Raw genomic sequence first — 20,156 nt, forward strand, 5'->3', positions numbered from 1 at the left:
ATTCACCGCTAATGGGCTCATACTGCCTTAAGCAATGGCTCATAACCCCGTAAACGCGGCCTCCCCATTACGACGACAGAAAAGTGAAATTCTACGCTGGAATGATGAGCGGCAACGCAGCCAGCTGTGGAAGACGACGACGAACGCGGGAGCAGTGGAACGAGCGCGTGCTTACCGTGACTACGACAGGAGACGCCGACAGCCCGGGTACATAAGGTGCTTCGCACCTAAAAAAATGCCCACGCTACGAAGTTCACAGCAAACCAACGCAGCTCAGAAACTTGGGCTAATATTGACCCTTTTCGCGGAGCAGTTTGCTCTAAAGGGACGAGATGGCGCTTTCGGCGGCGCGCCATACGTTGCCTCAGCGAATGCGCACGAATACGAAACCATTACTGCGTCTACCCTCCTACTGTGCGATCAGCTGTCGAAAATGCAACTGGGTGTGCGCTAATGCATTGTGCTCAATTCATACTGCAAAATGTGTAACGATAAAGGAAAAACGTGTGCGGTAGTTCGCTGCAAAATTAGTGATTCACATATTAATGAATGTGATTAACCTGTGTCGCAGCTGCTGCATAAGGACTGCCTGTGTTGGCGCCCTTCGCGATGCACGGCTTTCCTCAACGATAAAGAAATATAATTCATCCACCTGCGCTGTATAGATAACCCTCAAAGAAAGGCCTTCAACTCCGGAACATCGGCACTTGGGAGTGAGTACCGCTCGTTACAAAATGAAGTAGTGCCACTTACTGGCATTGTAAGTTTCCCGCACGTTATCTGCACACGTCCACACTTACTCGCACAAAAACTTACGCCCACCCTATCGCCAACGTGTGAGTGAATAGGCGCACACTTGAATCAATGTGCCGGAGCATGAGTGACGGCGACTACACCGACAAGACACGAATGCTGTAAGCTGAATGTTTAGTGACGGCCCACAGAATAAGCGAGGGACTAGCGATAATACCTCTTTGCTTAAAGCTACACACAAAGTACAGAACATTTAAATTCCAAGCTTTGTGCACAGCAAGAACAAATTTATCGCAGCAGAGCATACCCGCGAGTGATTACGCTGAAAATAAACAATCAGATAGTGGCCGCACCGAGGAACTTTACTGAGTCAGAAATATGACAAGCCGCTGGTTCAAAATGTTTGCCAAATAAATAACGCAGAGCACACTGATCCCGATTTAATTCATAAACGGAAAGTTTGGACAGCTTGGAATACATTTCTAGCCCCGCTTTTAGTGCAAGCACCGTATACGCTGCTCACGCCGTTTGGACAAGGCGTAATGAGCTCTGAAAGCACTTACATGTCCTTTAAAGCTGTGGCCAAAGCTTCGTGTCGTGCACGCAGTCACCGTTTACGATACGCGTCGAAACAGAGGTTTACTGCACCGCGCCGGTGTCACGCGCTTGAATTGTAAACGTGGAGGCGGCTGAGGCAAGCAATGGACGCGTCACCACGTGATCAAACATGGCAGCGCCCGCGGGAGCGCCGCGAAAAGGTCAATATGCTCGGGCCACTGCGCCGCCGCTCCGACGTTCCCTACGCCAGCGCCGCTGCCCGGGCTGTCGGAGAAGCACATATTGTCGACGTTCGTGGAGCCGCCGCACCCCCATAGCCTCCGCCGGCAAGCCCACTGGCCCCTTAATTATACGGCACTGTAGCCCAGCTAGTGCTCTAGCCCAGCTGCAATGACATTCTGTAAAGGGAATTTCCCCCTTTTCGGGAATTTTCACCCTTAATTTTGGGAGAAAGTGGAGAAGGGAGTCTTGGTGAAATTGCAGGAAACTTAAAAGATTTATACAGTAAATATTCATGTTATGCTGCCCGCCGACCATGGGGTGGCCTAGCTGATCTACGCACTGAATGAGTTGAATCATTACGTCATATCGGGGACAGTGAGGGTCCAAGACTATCAGACGACAGATGCACCTGCACGTGGAAAGAGTTGAGGGAGCAAGCGCGGTAAGTGAAATGATGAAGGGAGCGGACCCAAAGCGAACGTTCGCTTTGGGACTAGCACACGTGCTCCCTCGCTGTGGCGCTCACCACACAAGCGTTGTGACACATAATCATTGCATGAACTCTGTCTCTGTTCATGTGTGCATTTGTGCGCGTCACACCACGCGTGTTTGTTAGTAGGCGAATGATCACTGTACTTTATACTGCCCACAAAACTATGAGCCTCAGTTTGTCTATTATTCGAGAAACTCGCTGCCAATGCTTGGCCCTTGAGCAGAACGTTTTTCATTGCAATTTAATGAAACTTGGCATGCTTTGCGTGTCATCCTTGCGCAGGGCACTCTTGAAGTTTTTGCGATCGAGTGGACTATCTGACAGACTATAGTTCTCACAGACGTTTCGAACCTCCTCCTTTCTTTTTTTTAATTCCTTGAATTTTTTTTTTGTGACTGCTTTTTCTCTTCCCTATTCTTTCCGCCTTTCATTTCCCCTTCCCCTTACCCCAGTGCAGGGTAGCAAACCAGAATCTCTTCCGGTTAACCTCCCTGCCTTTCCCACCACGTTTCTCTCTCTCTCTTGGCATGCTTTCGCCGATTTTCTGCTGTAATTGTAATTCCCATGTATTTAGCTGAGCACACTCGTTATGTCTGGTACTGCTGACCGTTCTGCAGTAGCTTTATTAGTCATGCTTGTGCAACTGGCTACAAGCGCCATATGTACTATATTGCTAACCTAGGAATGTGCGAACACATTCCTCTGCTCACACCAGCCATTGAAGACAACAGTAGGTTTAAAAATGCTCTAACTAGCATCATCTGTTAAATAGCATGTTGTACATAAATTTTATTACAATACATTCCTGCCTTCTGGACACTGTCCTTAGACTGCGATTAATATATGTTATTCACTATTGTATGTTGTTGTATCGTCCTGACCACTCGGCTTTGTCATGTTTCTACCTTGATGGTACAATAAATAGCTACATTACATGCACGATTGATAGAAAAATAAGACAACGAAGCAGCACCACAATGCTGCATGCATAAACATTTTATTCCTTACAAAGTAGACGTACATATTAAAATACAACAAGCAACAGACATATTCTCTTTTCATTTTGTGTATCAACAACCTTAAAGAACATGCTACACCTCAACCCGTCACTTCCTAGGATGTCGCCAAAAAAAGGTTAAAAAGAGAGGATGGTATGCAACACACCACCTCTCCTCCGCCAACATTGGCGCAATGGCAAGTCATTGACAATTGACACGTCGACTTATTACAGTGCCCTAAAAAAATGGCGCAGAGACAACTTGCCACATGACTGAAAAAAGTATGCGTCGCTCCTTAATTGATGTCTATACAAATCACTAGAAAGATACAAGCCTATCTATGTAGCTAAGATCTGTGTCGTCAACCAAACAACACACACGCAAAAAAAAAAATGTCGTCACAAATTAACCTTACAAGGGGAAAAAAAAAATTCGAGGTGCTTCATACACATGAGAGAGAGAATGCGTTCTCTGAAAGACTAAAATATGACAACACATGCTTCAAGAATTTGCTTGAGCGCTGCCGACTTCCATTTCACCGGGCACTGCATATGTGAGCTAAAAAAAACTGTGTTAGTAGTCGCTGAGCAAATGAAGTGCGTCTGGGGAGCTCTGAAAGAATGTCTAGGGATTCTAGGAAGTCGCCTGCGGTTCACAACCTTCAAAGGTTCAGATGCAGCAAAGAACGCATGTGACTGACAAAAGGACAGCATATGCAAGAAAAGCTGCCACACAGGTTCGCAGCTCTGTCAGTAAGAGAAGAGTGACATTCAACAAAATCTTCAAAACGTTCGCAAGGTTCAGACCTGTTACAAGTGCAAGATAAACATTGCAAGCTGCTGCTTCTTTTTTTTTTTTCCATTCTTTCTGTCAACGGGCTTCCCTTGTGACATTGAGGAAGAAAAAAGGGTACAACATTTACACGACAAGCACACATATTGCTCCAAGTTCAAGAAAACTGATGATGCTTAGTGTTGGGTCCTTTTAAGGTCAACGTTTTATAACTTTGCGAAATTGCACATGAGAGATAACCGGACGACATGTCATCACAGAAAAGTGCCCCCAGACGACACCAGCACCCAAGCCAGAAACAAAGGTTTTGGAGCCTTGGAAGTAGAGAAAAATTGAAACATTCTCACAATCAACGAAAACATCATGGAGTTGCGTAGTGTCTCCTCAATTTGACCAAGTCTGTGCCCCAATGTACCATCCATTCCATGTTACAATCCAAGGCAGCGAGCATTATTATTTTTTTTTTTGTGACACCAGTCATCCGTAAACTCATCGCTGACAGTACAGTGCAAAGCTGCTGTTCTGGTACCCTTTAGTAATGTGGTTGGTTATGAGTGAGAAATGGATGCCTCATGCTTGCACACATGAACAATTGAAATCAGTTTGAATGACTGGTTACAGGAAATGGTCTTTGCTCAGACATTCTCGGAGTGTGAAAGGCTGTACTCGTATATCCGAGCACTAGTGCAACGAGAAATGTGGAGGTGAAATAATGGTCCTGGATACCTTGACAATGCAGGTGCGGTGAAACGATAAGAAAAAAAGAGCCAATAACCGGCATTCAAAGCAAGCAGAGGTAACGTGGCACAACAAACGCGTCTTTCCTACACAACTCTAGGAAATGCATTTGCCTCCATAGTGGCGATCAAGGGCAGTTGAGTGTTGGCAGCAGCACGTCGAAAGGCTGCCACGAATCTTGTACCAGCATCTGACTGCTTGCAAAAAAGAAAAAAAAAAAAAGAAAGCCCTCCAATGTGCGAGAGCAAAGAACACTGTTAAGAACTCCCTGTGTGACTGTGCAATGTAGTAAGCAAAACTAGTGAGGCGAGATGTCGAAGGATGGAAAAAAAGAAAAAAAAAAGGGTTGCGTACTGATGTCAAAGCTGCACATCTCTGAAACCATTGTATAGCAGTAAACCACCGGGGAAAGTCACTCTCATTACTACCAATGCTTGCGGTACCATGCACGCTACAATACTGCCCTCGGAAGCAAAAAAGCGGCCTTTGTGGAATGACTAAAAGTATCTGTACTGACAAGCGTCTATTAGCCACCTTAAAAAACTGCGGCACTAGCATCTTCAGCCACGTTCCAGACCTCAGTCCTTGGTCAGAATGATTGTGTGCCACTTGTCGCGGGGCCTTGTTTTGCACACTTGAATAGCATCTCCAGAAAAAGAAAAATATGACCACTATGTGGCCCCCATATATCGATGATTCTCAAGCAAACAGCCCACGCCGTGATAGCTGTTTCAACATTGTCTTACTTTGCACAATCTGATGCCTACAATGCTCTTCTGCGAAGTTCTGCAGCAGTATGCTTAATGATTCTGTGCCAGCATTTCCTTTGCCATGGCTAAACAGAACTGCAGCTGCCTCTCCGAGTGTGCTGTTAAATGTGATGAAGAAATGCCAATGCCTTGCCTCTACTGCTACGATTTCTCCACACGTCACTGAAGATGCGTCACGTTGGGACACCACAAGCTTAGAACCAAGTTCACACAACTCGCTTCAGAAGCTTCAAGTCTTGCAGTCAACGGTGTGTGCTTCAGCCAGTTACAACGGCATGCCGTAGTCATGTTACCAGACAGTCTCTGCATGCAAATGATGCACAAGCAAGATGAGACTGAGTCAGTGCGAGTGTGACCAAAGTGGCATTGTTCGTGCAATTTGTGAATCTTGAATTCTTCCCCATTTGTTGCACCTTTCGTTTCAACCCTGGGGAGCAGCTGTCTTTAAAGATTCAGTGCTCGGGGCACATCTGTGGAAAGTCAAAAGCTCCTGCATCTGTGAAAAAATCAACAGCTGGCAGCCATTGGCAGGCCCATTTGTCAACAATTTTTTCCGGCCACGCAGACTCCAATGCAAACCACCTCTTGGTGAAACCCAAGCTGTCCAACTTCCGATTCCTTTGTTCCAACTGCTTTAAGCTGACTACTCGGCTGAGCCACTCATAATTTCACACGGCAGCGATTCTTCCATCATGCCACTACTGCGCAGCGTCAGTGCCAGGGATCTCTCGCCAGAACCAGCCCCCCGGGGCTTGGTCGTCCCGATTACGCTCGGTTGTGCGATCGTCTCAGTTTGTTGCTCTCGCAGCCACTTCGATCTTCTTCGCAGAAACGTTGTCGCACTTCAACTGAAGCGCCTCTGTGGCAGCGCTGAGGTTGTCCTGCTTCAAGAGTTGCAGCTGAGTCACGAGGTTCCTTAGGCCAAACAGGTAACCCTCATCTGGCCCTTTGTCCTTTGGGCTGTACACTGAGTGGGCAAAGTCGATCATCCTGATGTCCACCGGAGGTGGCGGCTGCTTCTTGGTAAAGACGCTCTCTTTGGGTGGTGGTGGTGGTGCCTCGCTGCAGTCGTTTGAGTTCCCGTCGGGTCCTTTGCCCTCGTACAGGATCAAAAGCGAGCTCGTGTAGAAACGAAAAGACTCCAGCTGCTCTATTGCCTGCACGACAAAAGGACACAGTGTGAGGCTCGGTTGAGAATACAAGCTTCAATGGATGGTAATGCACTAAGTGGCCCTCATGAGCAACACAAGAGGGAGACACACCCAAATTTGCATTAACAGAGATTGGCAGTTCGATAAATTGTTCGTAAAATTAGACGTTTAATGGGACAGACCAATATGTCATGCTGAAATTATAAAGGGGATTTGCTGCACAATACACACACAAATACAGGAAGAGCACAGCAACAAATTCCTTTACCTAAGTAGTATATTCAAACATGACATGTGGGCGCCAACTAACTCATATAGACATTTTAGCCAAATGTACACTACCTCGCCAAGTTCCTTCATTTGTTCCTTCAAAATCTGTTCCTTCAAAACAAATTTTGGTGGTCATCCTCACACAGCTTGCGAGTGCACATATGCCAACTCCCAATAAAGTTTACTGCTGAAATGTACGGACGGATTCATAGGTGCTTTTTCTGACATGCTTTCATTCATTGCTAGTCTATGCAAATTTCGTATTTATTGGAATTGAAATTGTTATCAGCATCAAGGTCTTTAGCTCATTACTATAAATACTCAAATTACACTACGTTGTAGAGACTAGAAGGACTGCAGATCAGCAGCCAGCAGGAGCAGCTTAGATCAAAGCTGCACTTTTCCTTCGAGGAGCATTCACGGCTGCAATCATGACTTGTCAGTGACTACAGTGATATCCACACTTCGTTCGGCTACAGAAACTCAAACGGACACTAAAGGAATATATTAAGTCCAGCTAGATTGAAAGATTATGCCTCTGTAATAACGAATTCATCACTCATAGTGAGAAAATACCTTTTTTTAAGAGAGAAAATTATCAAAATAGAAAACTGGACTCATGCCACTTGTTGTGGACTATGGCACCACTCCTGCGATGTTAGCACTAGCTGATCAACAGAGAGCGTCATAAAGGGATGTGACGTGGAGATTACGTTAAAGCGTCCATTTTGGGGCGGGGGAGGTTCAAATTGAGGAGCAGCCACGGGACCACGGGAGCCGCCACGGGCACGGCAATTTTCTATGCAACAAAGCGACATATCGGCATACAGAAAACGATGATAGATTTCTAGACAAATAACCTAGCAATCTAGCTAGACTTAATCATTTCCTTTAGAGTGTCTTCAATGACAGTGTGTAGGCACACTGACCTCTGTGAGCTTTTGGAGCCGGTCAATGAGGGGCAGCAGGATGTCGAAGCGGAAGCGGATGCCGTCATGAAGGAAGTGGTACAGGGTCTGCCGGAAGCCTTCCACGTTAAGTGACCGGCCAAAATACTTGTTGTGGCACTTGTAATAGCCAAGGTTCTGCTGGTACACCTGGAGAACATGCAATGAGCAAGAATAATGCAAAAAGTTACCTCCTACAACAACTCTTTTGCAGAATCCAGCTCTTTCTTGCCTCAAAGATTTTGTGCTGGAAACTGGCCATTATTCTAGGCACAACTCGCCTTACATGCGCTGACCATGCATATACCGTATTTATTCGAATATAAGTCGAGGTCTTTTCCCAGAATTCTTAGCCTTGAAGTCACTCCTTGCCTTATACACGAATTCTGCCTTTAGGTGTGGCTTCACGGCAGTGCTAATTTTGCCTCATAGTGTGGCTTTACGGCAGTGCGTGCCACCATGCCGGAAGCCACACCTAAAGTCAAAATTCGCATATAATGTGTGTTGAAGCTTTTTCCCTCTTTCAATGAACGCCATCTTGTGCTTTGGCTGTGTTTGTAATTCAGTATTTCGGGCAATTCTTGCCAAATCTGAATAACCCTTCAGCTACTCTATATCGCCTTATATTAGTATGCACACCAATTTTTTTTTCTTGGGCCCTCCAACCGCACCTTTGCCTTATAATCGTGACCGTCTTATAATCGAATAAATACGCTAAGTAATTTAAGGGCAACACAGCAATTGAGGTTGGGCCCATACATTTCTATGGGCCCAAACTTTCGTTCTTTTGATGCTGAAATTGACCTTCGCTGGATAACTCGAACTTGGCGGGTCAGCACGCACGCACCCGACACCGTGACCCTAGTGGGTAACTTCAATAGCATGGATGGCAACAGAGCAATATCTCACATAGCATCACAACAACGTGCTGCTTAAAGTCCGATTACAAAATCACATTCAAGCATTAAGTTACAGTGTAGACCGCTTATAACGTAAGTCGCCGGAGTCGCGAATATCCGCACTATAAGCGGTACCGCACTATAACCAAAGCAACAATTTTTAAGGCCCGCACATATGCAAAACATGTGCACCGAGCCGCCACGCGTATGCGACAGTCGAGGAATGTGGCTAGAACGTTTGCATTCAATTTAGTCGAATTTCGTTAATTCGAACCAAATCACGCGGCGCGCCTCCGACCGGCATTGCTCCGGCACTTAGGAGAGACCCCTCAATGTCGCACGCGAACAAAACAAAAAAAAAAGAAAAAAAAAATGTGGCGGAAATTTCACCCTCTCTCAAATGGCAAGGTCGCCGATTCTGCGTTGTGCCGGAACATGCGTGCACGTGCCGACGTCTCAGCCACGCTACCGTAGCCACGCATAGAAAATGGCAGAGAACCCTTCTTTGTCCTTTATTTTATGCTTCCTCTACTTTCTAGTCACGTGTTGACCTTGCACGCTGCGGCTACGGTACAGAGGGAAGCAGCGGCGCTGTCCCAAGTCGGCCAACGAAACTGCCCACGCCGGTAACGGCGTGGGCAGTATAGCGATAACGGCAGAAAAGCTTCCCGATAACGGCAGAAAATGAAACTTCAGGGAGCTGGCGCCAGGCCGGCTGTAGCGGCGGCGCCTGCACGGCGGCAGGCACGCACGGTGACAGTCGAAAGTGAGGGAGCTACGAGGGAGGGCGAGGGGAGCCACAGAAGCGGCGGAGTTGCCGAGGCGAAATCCGCTTCCCTACCGCCCTCCTCCCTCACATTCCACGGTCTCCGCGTGTGCCGGCGCCTCCCGCTCGCTGAAGTTTCGTTTACTGCCGTTATTGTGAAGCGAGCGTTGGCCGGCGTTGGCAGTTTCGTGGCCCTCGCTGGCTATTTCACGACTCGCAGTCAAGATTGTGGTTTCAGCCTCACTGGCTGTTCGTTCGCACCACGTGCGCTTCTTCTCCACCTCGTCTCTCTTTCTTCCTCGAGCACTCCTTGGGGCGCCCATTTGAGGGGAGCGTTCGCCGTCTCCGCTGACTTCCGTACTGCCAGGCATTCGCACTGTAACCGGTATTTCGTTTCCCGCAACTGCACTATAAGCGATACGTTTATACATGGAGTGCTATGGGAAAATTAACGGGAGTCTGAAAAGACCGCACTATATCCGGTCCTGCACTATATGCGGTTACGTTATAAGTAGTCTATACTGTAGTTTGTATGTTAATAGCAAAAATAAGTCACGCCATGTGTCTGAGGCATTCCACAGAATTCTATGCGTCGCAGGACGAACCAGCGAAGTAGATAATCTAGGTGTGGGCTTCCATCCTGTTTCAATTGTTTAAGTTGTTTGATAAATGCACAATATCTAATGTGCTATAGACCATATGAAGGACGACCTGTAGTAGTTCTTAACAGACAGTGATTATTAAGTGCTGTCTATGGTTGATGGCAACGGGTATGAAGTAAATAAATTTCCATTCTGTGAGGTAAAGTTTGGTAAGAAGACTTTTTTTTACTGTCAGAATAGGAGGCATGCCACATCGTTCTTGATAGAAAATTTGGTGTGCTTTCAATTTCCACTTTGTTTAGGAGCTCCTAAGTTATTTCTACATTTCTTTTATACTTTGAAATTATGAAAAGCGGGTGCACTGCATTCTTTTCTTGCACATGTCAGAATAGGACAAATACTGCCAAACGATTATCAGCGTGTTTAGACGTTCTGCCTGCCTTTTGTTTAATTCGATCCGCCGGATAATTTAAAGGGCTGGTCCCATTAGGGTCAAATTAAGGAAGTCGACTGTATTTTAATTAAAGTACTTGCCATTACCCAATTTTGCACCCATTATTAAGCATCACACATACAAGTCGAAATCAGTAGGCTTGCTTTAAAAATGCAATGAAATACGTTTGCAGTAAATTTTAGCATAGCCAAAATACGAAGGCATGAACACGCACTAGCATGTTATATTTTGAGGGAATGTCGGTCACATGCCATCCTTTCATGATGCATATACAAAATATCACCAGCAAGAAAGCAAAAAGAAAGGTACAAGTTCTTCTTGCTCACCTGCATGCCGCAAATCCGGAGCCCGAGAGGGCTCGAAGTCGTGGCGGCCGTCTTGGCGTCGAGGCTTCGGCGCTTCTCTTCAGAAGCGTCGTCTGCATACTGCCGAGTGCCCATCTTCAGGTCCAGGATACAGGGAAACGTGTAGCGGGCCGTCAAATTTTCCAGCAGCAAGAACTCTGGTGGCAGAGAAAGTTTGCAAAAAGTCTGTCCAATCGTCTCTCTTTGGAAAAGTCCTAAAGCAAAGAATCTGCCACAAAGCAGCGCTAAGAATGAAAGTACACCACCTTTTTCTCAATAAATTCCCCTCCTCTGATATATACACATTTCATTTCATGCCATCAGGCAACCAAATCATTACGCCTGCTCGCAGCATCTCTCGTCTGAACCAACACAGGCCCACCCAACACCAGATCCAAGCATTCCCGTTTCTTACAAACAGTCACGAGATTGGAATGCACTTCCTTCTGAAGCAACTATAATCAATGCAACACTGCAAATCTGACAGAAAATCACCAGTCAGGTGATGTCATCCAACTTTGATGCCATGTGTCCTCATGCCAGTAACCTGTTAAAGGATTATTTTGGTGTCGTACACTATAAAAAAATGCACACCCTTTGGTGTTAATCTTGGAACAATAATTATTTATCTTGTATCTCTTTCTTTAACACTCTGTGCTCACTACTTCTCTGTCAAAAACGCTATGCCACACTGGTAGGCCCATGCTGTTTGTGACCTGAAAGTATCGGGTCTGTAGCATTAAGGAAAGGAAAGGCATGCAAGATAGAATTCAGGGTTTGTACAGTTTTCCAAGGCAAAAATTCAAGGATATTCCAGGACTTTCCAGGACCTGTCACCGGTTTTTCAAGGACTCACAGCGGCATCCAAAGTAGGATTTCTTTACTCTTAACATGTCCAAAAAAGCCGTTTTATTGCACTTACAATAAATAAATGTATATCACAATTATAATAAACATGTCTAGCCTTGATAACTTCTCCAGATCACAACACAAAATGAACGCTTACAACAGTGGCTGAGATTTCTCCAGTATAGGCTGGGTAATGTTAACCAAAAATATTCAAAACATTTAGCCTATGTTTATTGCACTAAAATAAAAAGAAATAAATGTATATCCCAATGATATAAATAATGTCTAGTCCTGATCATTTTGAAAGTTCACAACAATATCAAAAAAAAAAAGTTCACAAAACATAATGTTTCCAACAGCTACTCTGACTTCTCCAGTATTAACTGGGCAAGCTTACCGAACATTTCCAAACCATTCTTGCTACACATCCATTATATTATACAAAATAGATGAATAGTGCAATTTTGTAAAACATGTCTTGTGCCTTGATCATTTCTCAAGTCCGCAATATTAAAACTTAACGCAATGAACACTCACAACAGCTGCTCAGGCTTCTGCAGTATTAGCTGAGTTGGTTTATCAACCATTTCCAAAACATTCAGCATAATGTTATTGCACTTATACTATATTATCATAATATTATAACAAACCTCCACCCAAAGGCACCGTGCACCGTGCACCAGTTGCTCCACTATAGCTCTCTTTAGCTTCACTAGCTTCACCTCGCGCGCAAGTGTGAAAGTGGGACAAGGCAGACCGAAGGGCGTGGTGTGAAACATACAGTAGGGTGAGGAAAGCAGCGTAAACACTGCCAGCCGAGCCAGCACCGAAGCGTGGCATGGGTCTCTCGCTCCGTTCGCGGTCTGACGCAGTAAAGCCTTTTATTTTTTTCGCGCAGTTCTGCAAAACGGAACCACGTGTGCTCGCGCCGGCGTATTGTTTTTGAAATAGGGAGTTTGTCAGACCAACGCCGATCTACCACAGAAAGGAGGTCGCAATGCCGATATCCAAGTGCATTGCTCACGAAATTCAAGGATTTTCAAGGAAGGAAAAAAATTCCAGGACTTTCAAGGGCCTTGAAAATGCACTTTTCAATTTCAAGGGTTTTCAAGGATTTCAAGGACCTGTACGCACCCTGTAGATGCCTATTGCTTTTTGGGACAAGTCCAAAAGGGTGCAACCTCTTCTTAGGGCATAAATACATACTAAATATATGGAAAAATAGCCCTGATGTTTATGCAGAGACTGCAGCTGAGACATTTAGCAACTGTGCAGAGGCAAGTTTGAGCAGTATGACGAGAATCGGCGTGAATGCAGACCAATGGAGCATGAACGCAATTGCTGCATACCTCTGGGGCTTCCGGAGGATGACAGGAAGCGTTGAATCTGCAAGTTGTGGCATCGCACAATCCATGGGTTGTGTGTGGTGAAGCTGTCCTTGCCGTCATCCTCCTCAAACAACTGCGTGCCATCCGTGAGCACCGGCTCAATTTCGACGCTGCCAGCCTTCTGCCAGCGCATCCTGCATTGACAAGTGGTGTCACATGGCCTTCTGTAGGCTGCTTTTGAAGTCTGTCAGCTTCGCTGCAATAGTTGTCCTTGTTCAACAGTGTTAGCATGAAATACTTCTTTACTTTGCAAAGAATGTTTGGCAAATCTGAAACACTGCACTTTGCTAAGCAAACACCAACAAAATAGTCATAGAAAAAGCACACAAGACAAACTGCAGTAAAATACCACTTGAACAAACGTCACTTAAACGAACTATTCGGTTGTACAAACTCTTTTAATTCCCCCACCGAAGCACGACTGAACCCAATGCAAACGCATTACAGTTTAACATAATTCAGTTTTGCAAACATATTACACTCCATCATTCTTTGTCTTCCAGGTCACATTGATCACTTCCAAGTACAACCCACACTTTTGTAGCATATTTTTACGTTGATAACAGCAGTTCAAAATCCCGCAACGAATAATGGGCCCTATTTAACTTTGAACTGGATCGGCCAAGGTTCCTTGGATCGGCTACATAGATAAGTTCGTAGCCACCCGAAGCCATAGCCCAATAGCCAGAGCTCTAGCTCTACAACCAAGAAAAGGAATTCGTGTGCTGGTTAATCATGAGCGCCAAACGAAAGCACCTGTCTCTAGACGAAAAACGGCATGTTTTGCATAGGCTGGACTCAGTGCAGCGTCAAGTCAACGTTGCCAAGGTATTTGGGATCCCAGCATCATCACTGTCTATGATTAAGAGCCAGTGCCATGCAATCACGGCCGCATCGGAAAGTGTGCAGCTTAGCGCACTTTCCACTAGCAAATGAGCAGAGTGACAAATAAATGGGTTGAAATATCATTTGAACACCCGATGTTTCCTTTAGCTTGTGATAAGAACCTGCAACATACTTATTTCAGTTGAGTGAACTTTCACTTAACAAACATTTTTCTGAGGTCCCTTGAAGTTCGTTCAAGTGAACTTTCACTGTACTTGGCAAGCTGAAGCCACACTTTCTTATGCATCCGCCATCAAAGTACCTGGCCTGTAAGGGGCCACTGGCTTCAACAGGATAGTTGAACAGATCAATTATGACCACTTGAAGTTCTTTATTGTACCCCTAAATCAAAGTACACGACTGTTCTTGCATTCTGCTGCTAGGGGCTGGAAATCAAACCCGTGTTTTTCACTCAGCCGCCCAATACCATAGCCAATGAGCCACCATACGTGCTTGTGTTTGAACAAGGAGGAGGGTAAAGCGTACCTGTACTTTCTGGCCTTGAGGCTCGTGATGCTTTCTGTGCCCTTGATGGTATGACTAGAAGCACAGCCATTCTTAAGGGGGTCGTACGAGGGATGCGCTGTCAGCGTCAGGTAGCCATCGGGGTCCTCCAGCAACGCTACTTCAACAACACCTGTAAAAGTGCACAACAACAGGGTCAGGGAGAGAGATTAATTGTGGGCAATGAAAAGAAATTGCAGGCTCATAGACAGAATGAAGAAAAGGCAGGAGAGGAGTTTATGCCTTCAAGGTACAGGCCGAAGCTGCTTACCTTTGTATTCGGATGTGAACGGCTTGAGAACATCTGGAAGGTTTTCATAAAATTTAAGTTCTTGCAGTATTAGTGGCTTGCAGAGTGTTAACTCGTCAAGACACAGCATGGATGACCGTCCCCCGACCTGAAATCATGTGCAGAGTGGAATCTGTTTCAATCAATCAAAAACTTAATTTGCACGGTAACCGTTAAATGTTTATGTCAGCCTACTTTGACCAATAAATAGAAGGCTATCAAATGGATTCACGCCGTAGCAGACTTGAAACTGTCGCCTACCTTCACAATATCTTAATCTGATTGTGGACGAAATCAGACAGAGCACAAATATTTACACTGCAACCCTTTAAGAAACATCAGAATTAAAGCAATCTTGCTCCCAAACCACGTTTGGCACTAAAGATTAGCATGTACAAGTGCGCACGCTTCTTTTTGCACGCTTCTTGCTCATAAACTTGAGACTTCATCCTGCTACCATATATGTGTTGCAAACGTTATGATCACCCAGTCGAGCTTTGCTCTGTGGATACAAGTGCTTTTTCTCAAAATTCCTATTAAGACCTTAGAAGGTTTGGGCTGGTTTACATTAATGTTGCTTGCTGGGAAAGCCTGTTCATAATACATCAGAGTAGAAAATTATGTAACATGAGCAGGCAGAGAAGCTGAGACAAGAAACGTTGCACTCACAACTCTTACACAAGTGTACAAGCTGTAAATATATGCCCGGCCCATTTTTCTTCTCTTTGTGAGACATTATTTTCTGTGCTGACTTACTGTTGTAAGTACCAGTGTTAACTCCCACTGGATTTTTCATGAAAAGCAATTGTAAACACTGAGTTTCTGTGATATATGTCCTTCCATTACCAAGCTTTCGCAGACCTGATCACTTCCATGCAAAATCTGGTTCGTCACTACAGCAAGTTTTTGCTTGTTTCTTACATAGCTTGCTTTCTCTTACAAGTTATAACGACAAGAGATGGTACAATCCAAAAGAAATGCACAGGCTAATCCTCGTTTAAAACCTATGAGTACGCGCACCACTTGCAAATTGGCAAGCTATCCAAAATTGATCTCGTCAGCGCTAAAAATGAGTGCGGTGGTCACATTTACAGACACGAATTCGGCCCATTCGACTACCAGTACGAGCAGCTTAGATTGGATGCGTAGCGAAATGCCTCACCTGGTGGATGTAAGGTTCCAAGACCACATTTTCGCACTTTCCTCCGGATTCGGCAGCCATGGGTCATCGCGTTTATTCTGCGGACTGTAATGTGACGGGACGATTACTTCGGGCTGCCGCTGTCATCTCGGCGTTCAACAGTTCTGTGTGGAATAAAAGATACAGACAGGGTCGTTGTTTTGAATGACCCCCACCGTAAAGATACAGCAACTATCTCGGCAGGAGAGCGCGGTGAGGCTCCTTAAATTTCGTGTCATTTCGAAACAACTGCCAAGAGGGTAAAACATAAATGGGAAACTCGGACGCAGTACGCGCTAAAGCGTGCCCCTGACAGTGGAGCTTTCGGTACAGAGGGTGCGCTAGAGAATTAAATAAAATAAATCGCCGATAGCGATGACACTGTGTAGCAACATCATTTACTTATAGAATCGTTCAATCAGTGAACGCAATCCCACTGGCGAGGTCAAGATGTTGGCGTGCGGGCTCTGATAGCGATTGCTAGATGGGAGTTCCAAGGCCAATATTTCACGGGTATCCAACGCCGGCCGCGAGTCGATGAAGCCGATCACGACATCATCTCAAGTCCTTAACACCGCTCACCAGCTCTGAACGCAGCAACTAGGAGCCGCGGTACACGCATGACACGCTTACCGGAGGAAACGGGGAGTCCTTGCGTAGCCGGATACAAGAAAACGAAAGGAAATTAAAAGTGAAACGAATTGGTTTAGCACTACTCAAAACATACCGCAGGAAATTTTGGTGTTTTCATACTTCGATAGAGGGCTCTACAGGCAATTGCGGAGCCTGTGGCGCTCGGCTGCCGCAGTTGCCATGCGGAACGTAAAAAATGAATCACGTTCACTCAAATAACTTGGACTGCACTATGCTTACAGTTTCAAAATATTAAGTTCAAAATGCGCTAATAAAATCAAATGTATTTAAATATGCACATTGCCAATTCGTCATCACTTGTAATAAAAATTGCACAGTCCTTAATGTGGTCAATAAAGTAATAAGAAAACAGATTCATATTTATTACACATTATTACAACAGGTGATAGCCTTTAACTCCATTTATGAAGCGCCGATACGATGATGCGTACGCAAAGAAACGTGCGGTGACAACCGAAACCGAAATCAACGACTTAAATGAGCGAATAAAACGCATAAATTTGTTCGAAGAGGTCTAATGGCAATCGATGGAAAACAACAAGGGCATTTTCGAGAGAGCCCACAGGGACTTTGGCTAGCGTAAGAACGGAAAACTCGGTGACTTTCTTCGGTGCGTAGAATGAATGAAACGGAAAAGTGAAACTACGGCACCTTTCTGCGTAGAAATGCGAAAGACGCACAGGATGTATTCGATTCACCGGGCAGCGTGCTTACGTCAGTGGTGTTCACTGACGTTCAACTGACGGGTGTGGAGAAAGGGTAGTGGTTGGCCATCGATAAGTAGCAGCGCGATATGCCGCAGCCCAACGTCACTTGATATGTGAGCTGATGCGAAGGTCTCATTCGATAAGCGAGTTCACCAAACACAAAAACAAATTGCTCGTAAGTTGTCGCTGTGCCGTCGCCAAAATGTTGCAAAGTTGCAGCAATTGCTCACACAAACACATATAAAGTATGGGTTATTTACAAAAGCGTGCATTGCTCTTAGTTCTTCAAACTCGAGCACTTATTAGCTACGCAACTACGGCGACAACAAACCGCAACCATTTACGCGGGCGCGAGGGGGCTGGTCGTGACGTCACGGAGCAGAAACTTTTGTCGCGGAACTTGGCGCACCGCGGGGCGCTGAATCGAAGCCGACCCGAGTCTCAAAAATGGCCGTGGGGCGAATCGAAGCGAGAGCACCGCTCGGGAAGGTTGCGTGCCGCTTCTGCGAGACCGCACAGCGATGAAATCGTAGGCAGCTGCTTCCCTCAGCGCCTTGCGTTCTCCGAGTGCTCGGCCCGTTCCTCGGCGACGAAGCATGAAAGAGAAGCCCAACTCGACTCGCACGTATGACGGGGACGGCTTTCGGCGACGAGCGGCCTGCCTGTGCGTACGCAAGGATGAGAGCGAGGTGAGAGTCTCTTCGGACCCCGTTGCATTCGCTGCATCTTCGCGGCTGGCGTTAACAAACTCACGTGCTGCGCGACCTTCGCACGGCACCTGTCACGCTCGCTGGCCGGGGGGAATTTGCGCAGCAGTGAATCCTGGTGTTCGCTTTGCAGCGACTTGAGCCGCCTTTACGCCGCAAGAAGGGCTCCCGTTTCGAGACATAGCCGCCCCGTGAACGGAGGAGAGGCGGGTAAAAAAAAATGAAAAAATGAAAGCGGAGGCAACATAAGATGGAGACAGGAGTCGAGGATGTGCGTAAAGTTCGTCGGACATGCTCGAAATGCCGTTCGTCTAGCGTGGCAGAGCTGTCGCGCTCCGCAGCTATATATAATTTTTTCGCGATTTTTTTTTTTTTTCTGTCATTTCGTTGAGCGATCGTCGGGGGACGACCTTGTTGCCCCAGCGGTTCAATAGTCAATCGAGCGTGCCAGCGCATTCGTCTCCGGCGCGACAGCGCACTACGCGAGTTTCTTGCTGATTATTTTTTCCCAGCCCGTGTATCGTGCTGTGAACGAGATGTGCAGCGGTTTTATTTCTTCTGAGCGCTAAAAGCTCTGTCGTCAACAAAAAGAGAAGCGAACGAAAGAAATTCGACTACGGTAGGACGTTGCTTTCGTTAATCGGCTCAACAAGCAGGGTGCATCCTCATACTCGTGTCAGACGGATTTGTGTATGTGTTGCACGAAGAGGAGTACAGGCGTGCGAACACTAGGAATAGATGGCGTCGCTCGCTTTCAGTGTTTGTTTTTTACTTTTGGTTTTTCTAGACTTTCTGGCGGCCGGCTAGGCAGCCAGAAACCGACAAAACGACGCGAAACCGAAGCAGGGGGAAGGGAAAAAAAAAAAAAAAAAACGCGATCGCGCTTTGCTATGGAGAGCCAGTGCGGCTCCAGATCCCCGGCCGCTCCTGCTCATTTTGACTTTGATTAATCGGTGTGTTAGCACGTGAGACGAGAGGCAGTCAGAGGCGTCATACATTCTTCTCCTCCTCCCCTTCTTTAGTTTGTCGTTTTCGCTCTTTTATCTTGATCACGCATCGGCGGGTTGTGTTCCGCGTGATATGCTGCTTGCATGTCGACTTCTTGTCGTACGCGCTACGTTAGTACTCCGCAGTTTCCGCGGCCGCCGCTCTACCGAGGAGATCGCGTGCGGCGCCGGATAGATCTGGAATGAGCGAGCCGAAGCAGACACCGGAAACTTGCTGCCGTCTCAGCTTCTTCTCGCAGCAGCCGATCGCAATCACGCGAGTACAGCCGAATTCGCGCCGCATTTCTTTTTCCTGACATTTCTGCCTTATTTTTTCTGCTCGGCGTTTTAAAACATCGCTTGATGAGCCCGTCGAGTGAAATAAAGTGTGTTTGCACCGAGTGTCGCCTCTATCGAGCCCTTTTTTATTTTGGGAATCGGCTCCCTGCTGGCGTTGGGGAAAGTTCGGTGGGAGGGTGCTGCCCGGTAGCTGGTGAGCAGAGACAAATGAGAAAAAAAGTGAAGAAGAAATGAAACAGAAAAGAAAATGCTTTCGGAGCCGTTTAGACCCGCTTAGCACCGTGCTACCGACGTTGAGGCCTCGCGTGTGGACGCGAAGTTGGCGGTGAAAAAGATCCACTGTCTCCCGACCCGTCGCCTGTCGCTGATAAACTCTCGCAGTCTCATTTGCCCTTTCGCTGCGTCGAATCCTTCATCTTCTTCTTGTCACCGACCTGTGTCGTTCTCTTCAAGCTTTGACTCGTTAAGAACTTTGTGGCGGGGCTGGAGAGAGCTAGCACTGCCCATGTTGGAGGTTTTGAAGTCTTTCGTACGTAACATCATCTGGGGCCGGATATATCGAGTGACTCGCTGTCAACTTCTGGGACACGACACCCAGTGGCGTCAGCAGTGAGATAGAACTTGTCTGGCCCCAGCTGGTGTGTACGTTCGTTTTTATTTGACCCGCTGCTTATAGCTCAGTGGCTGGTGCCGTCCTGCTGCTGCTAACAAGGTCGTTGGTTCGATTCCCAGCGGCTTTGCCACGGTGGCGGAATGCAAGAAACGCTCCGTGTATACCGCGCTTTGCATCCACGTTGAATAAAATCCTAGGTGGTTGAAGTTTAACTGGAGCCATCCGCTGCAGCGTCTCGCGTAGACGATGCACTGTAGAATAATTTACACCCTTAACAGTTAATAAAGCTGTAAATGGGTGTATATCCCACACCCTTTTACCCGAAAAGGGTGTGAGT

The 20,156-nt window shown here is 46.3% G+C and overlaps 2 protein-coding genes across 6 annotated transcripts in view; one reads left to right on the plus strand and one right to left on the minus strand.

The window, feature by feature from the left end:
* Positions 1-3,007: 3,007 nt before the first annotated feature.
* Positions 3,008-16,814, minus strand: LOC119431209 (inositol hexakisphosphate kinase 1). Of its 4 annotated transcripts, none has more exons than XM_037698679.2 (8): positions 16,580-16,814; positions 15,835-15,977; positions 14,655-14,781; positions 14,366-14,516; positions 12,956-13,128; positions 10,740-10,915; positions 7,675-7,842; positions 3,008-6,481 (listed from the first exon to the last, which is right to left on the minus strand). In XM_037698679.2, the coding sequence occupies exons 2-8, from the start codon at positions 15,892-15,894 to the stop codon at positions 6,113-6,115; spliced, it is 1,224 nt and encodes a 407-aa protein (XP_037554607.1). In that variant the 5' UTR covers positions 15,895-15,977; positions 16,580-16,814; the 3' UTR covers positions 3,008-6,112. The 4 variants fall into 4 exon arrangements, with proteins under 4 accessions (XP_037554607.1, XP_037554605.1, XP_049513173.1 ...); XM_037698677.2 differs by having other exon boundaries at positions 16,486-16,814; XM_049657216.1 differs by lacking the exon at positions 16,580-16,814 and adding an exon at positions 16,290-16,444.
* An 821-nt stretch (positions 16,815-17,635) lies between these two features.
* Positions 17,636-20,156, plus strand: part of LOC119431211 (diphosphoinositol polyphosphate phosphohydrolase 1) — a 42,689-nt gene continuing 40,168 nt past the window's right edge. The window contains exon 1 of one of the 2 annotated variants that reach the window (XM_037698681.2): positions 17,636-17,902. In XM_037698681.2, coding sequence (XP_037554609.1) covers positions 17,810-17,902 — 93 coding nt within the window. In that variant the 5' untranslated portion in view covers positions 17,636-17,809. The remainder of the gene's footprint in view (positions 17,903-20,156) is intronic. The other variant, XM_037698682.2, reaches the window with a different exon arrangement.

Source organism: Dermacentor silvarum, chromosome 10 (genome assembly GCF_013339745.2).
Source record: "Dermacentor silvarum isolate Dsil-2018 chromosome 10, BIME_Dsil_1.4, whole genome shotgun sequence".
In the NCBI taxonomy this organism is placed as follows: Eukaryota; Metazoa; Arthropoda; class Arachnida; order Ixodida; family Ixodidae; genus Dermacentor; species Dermacentor silvarum.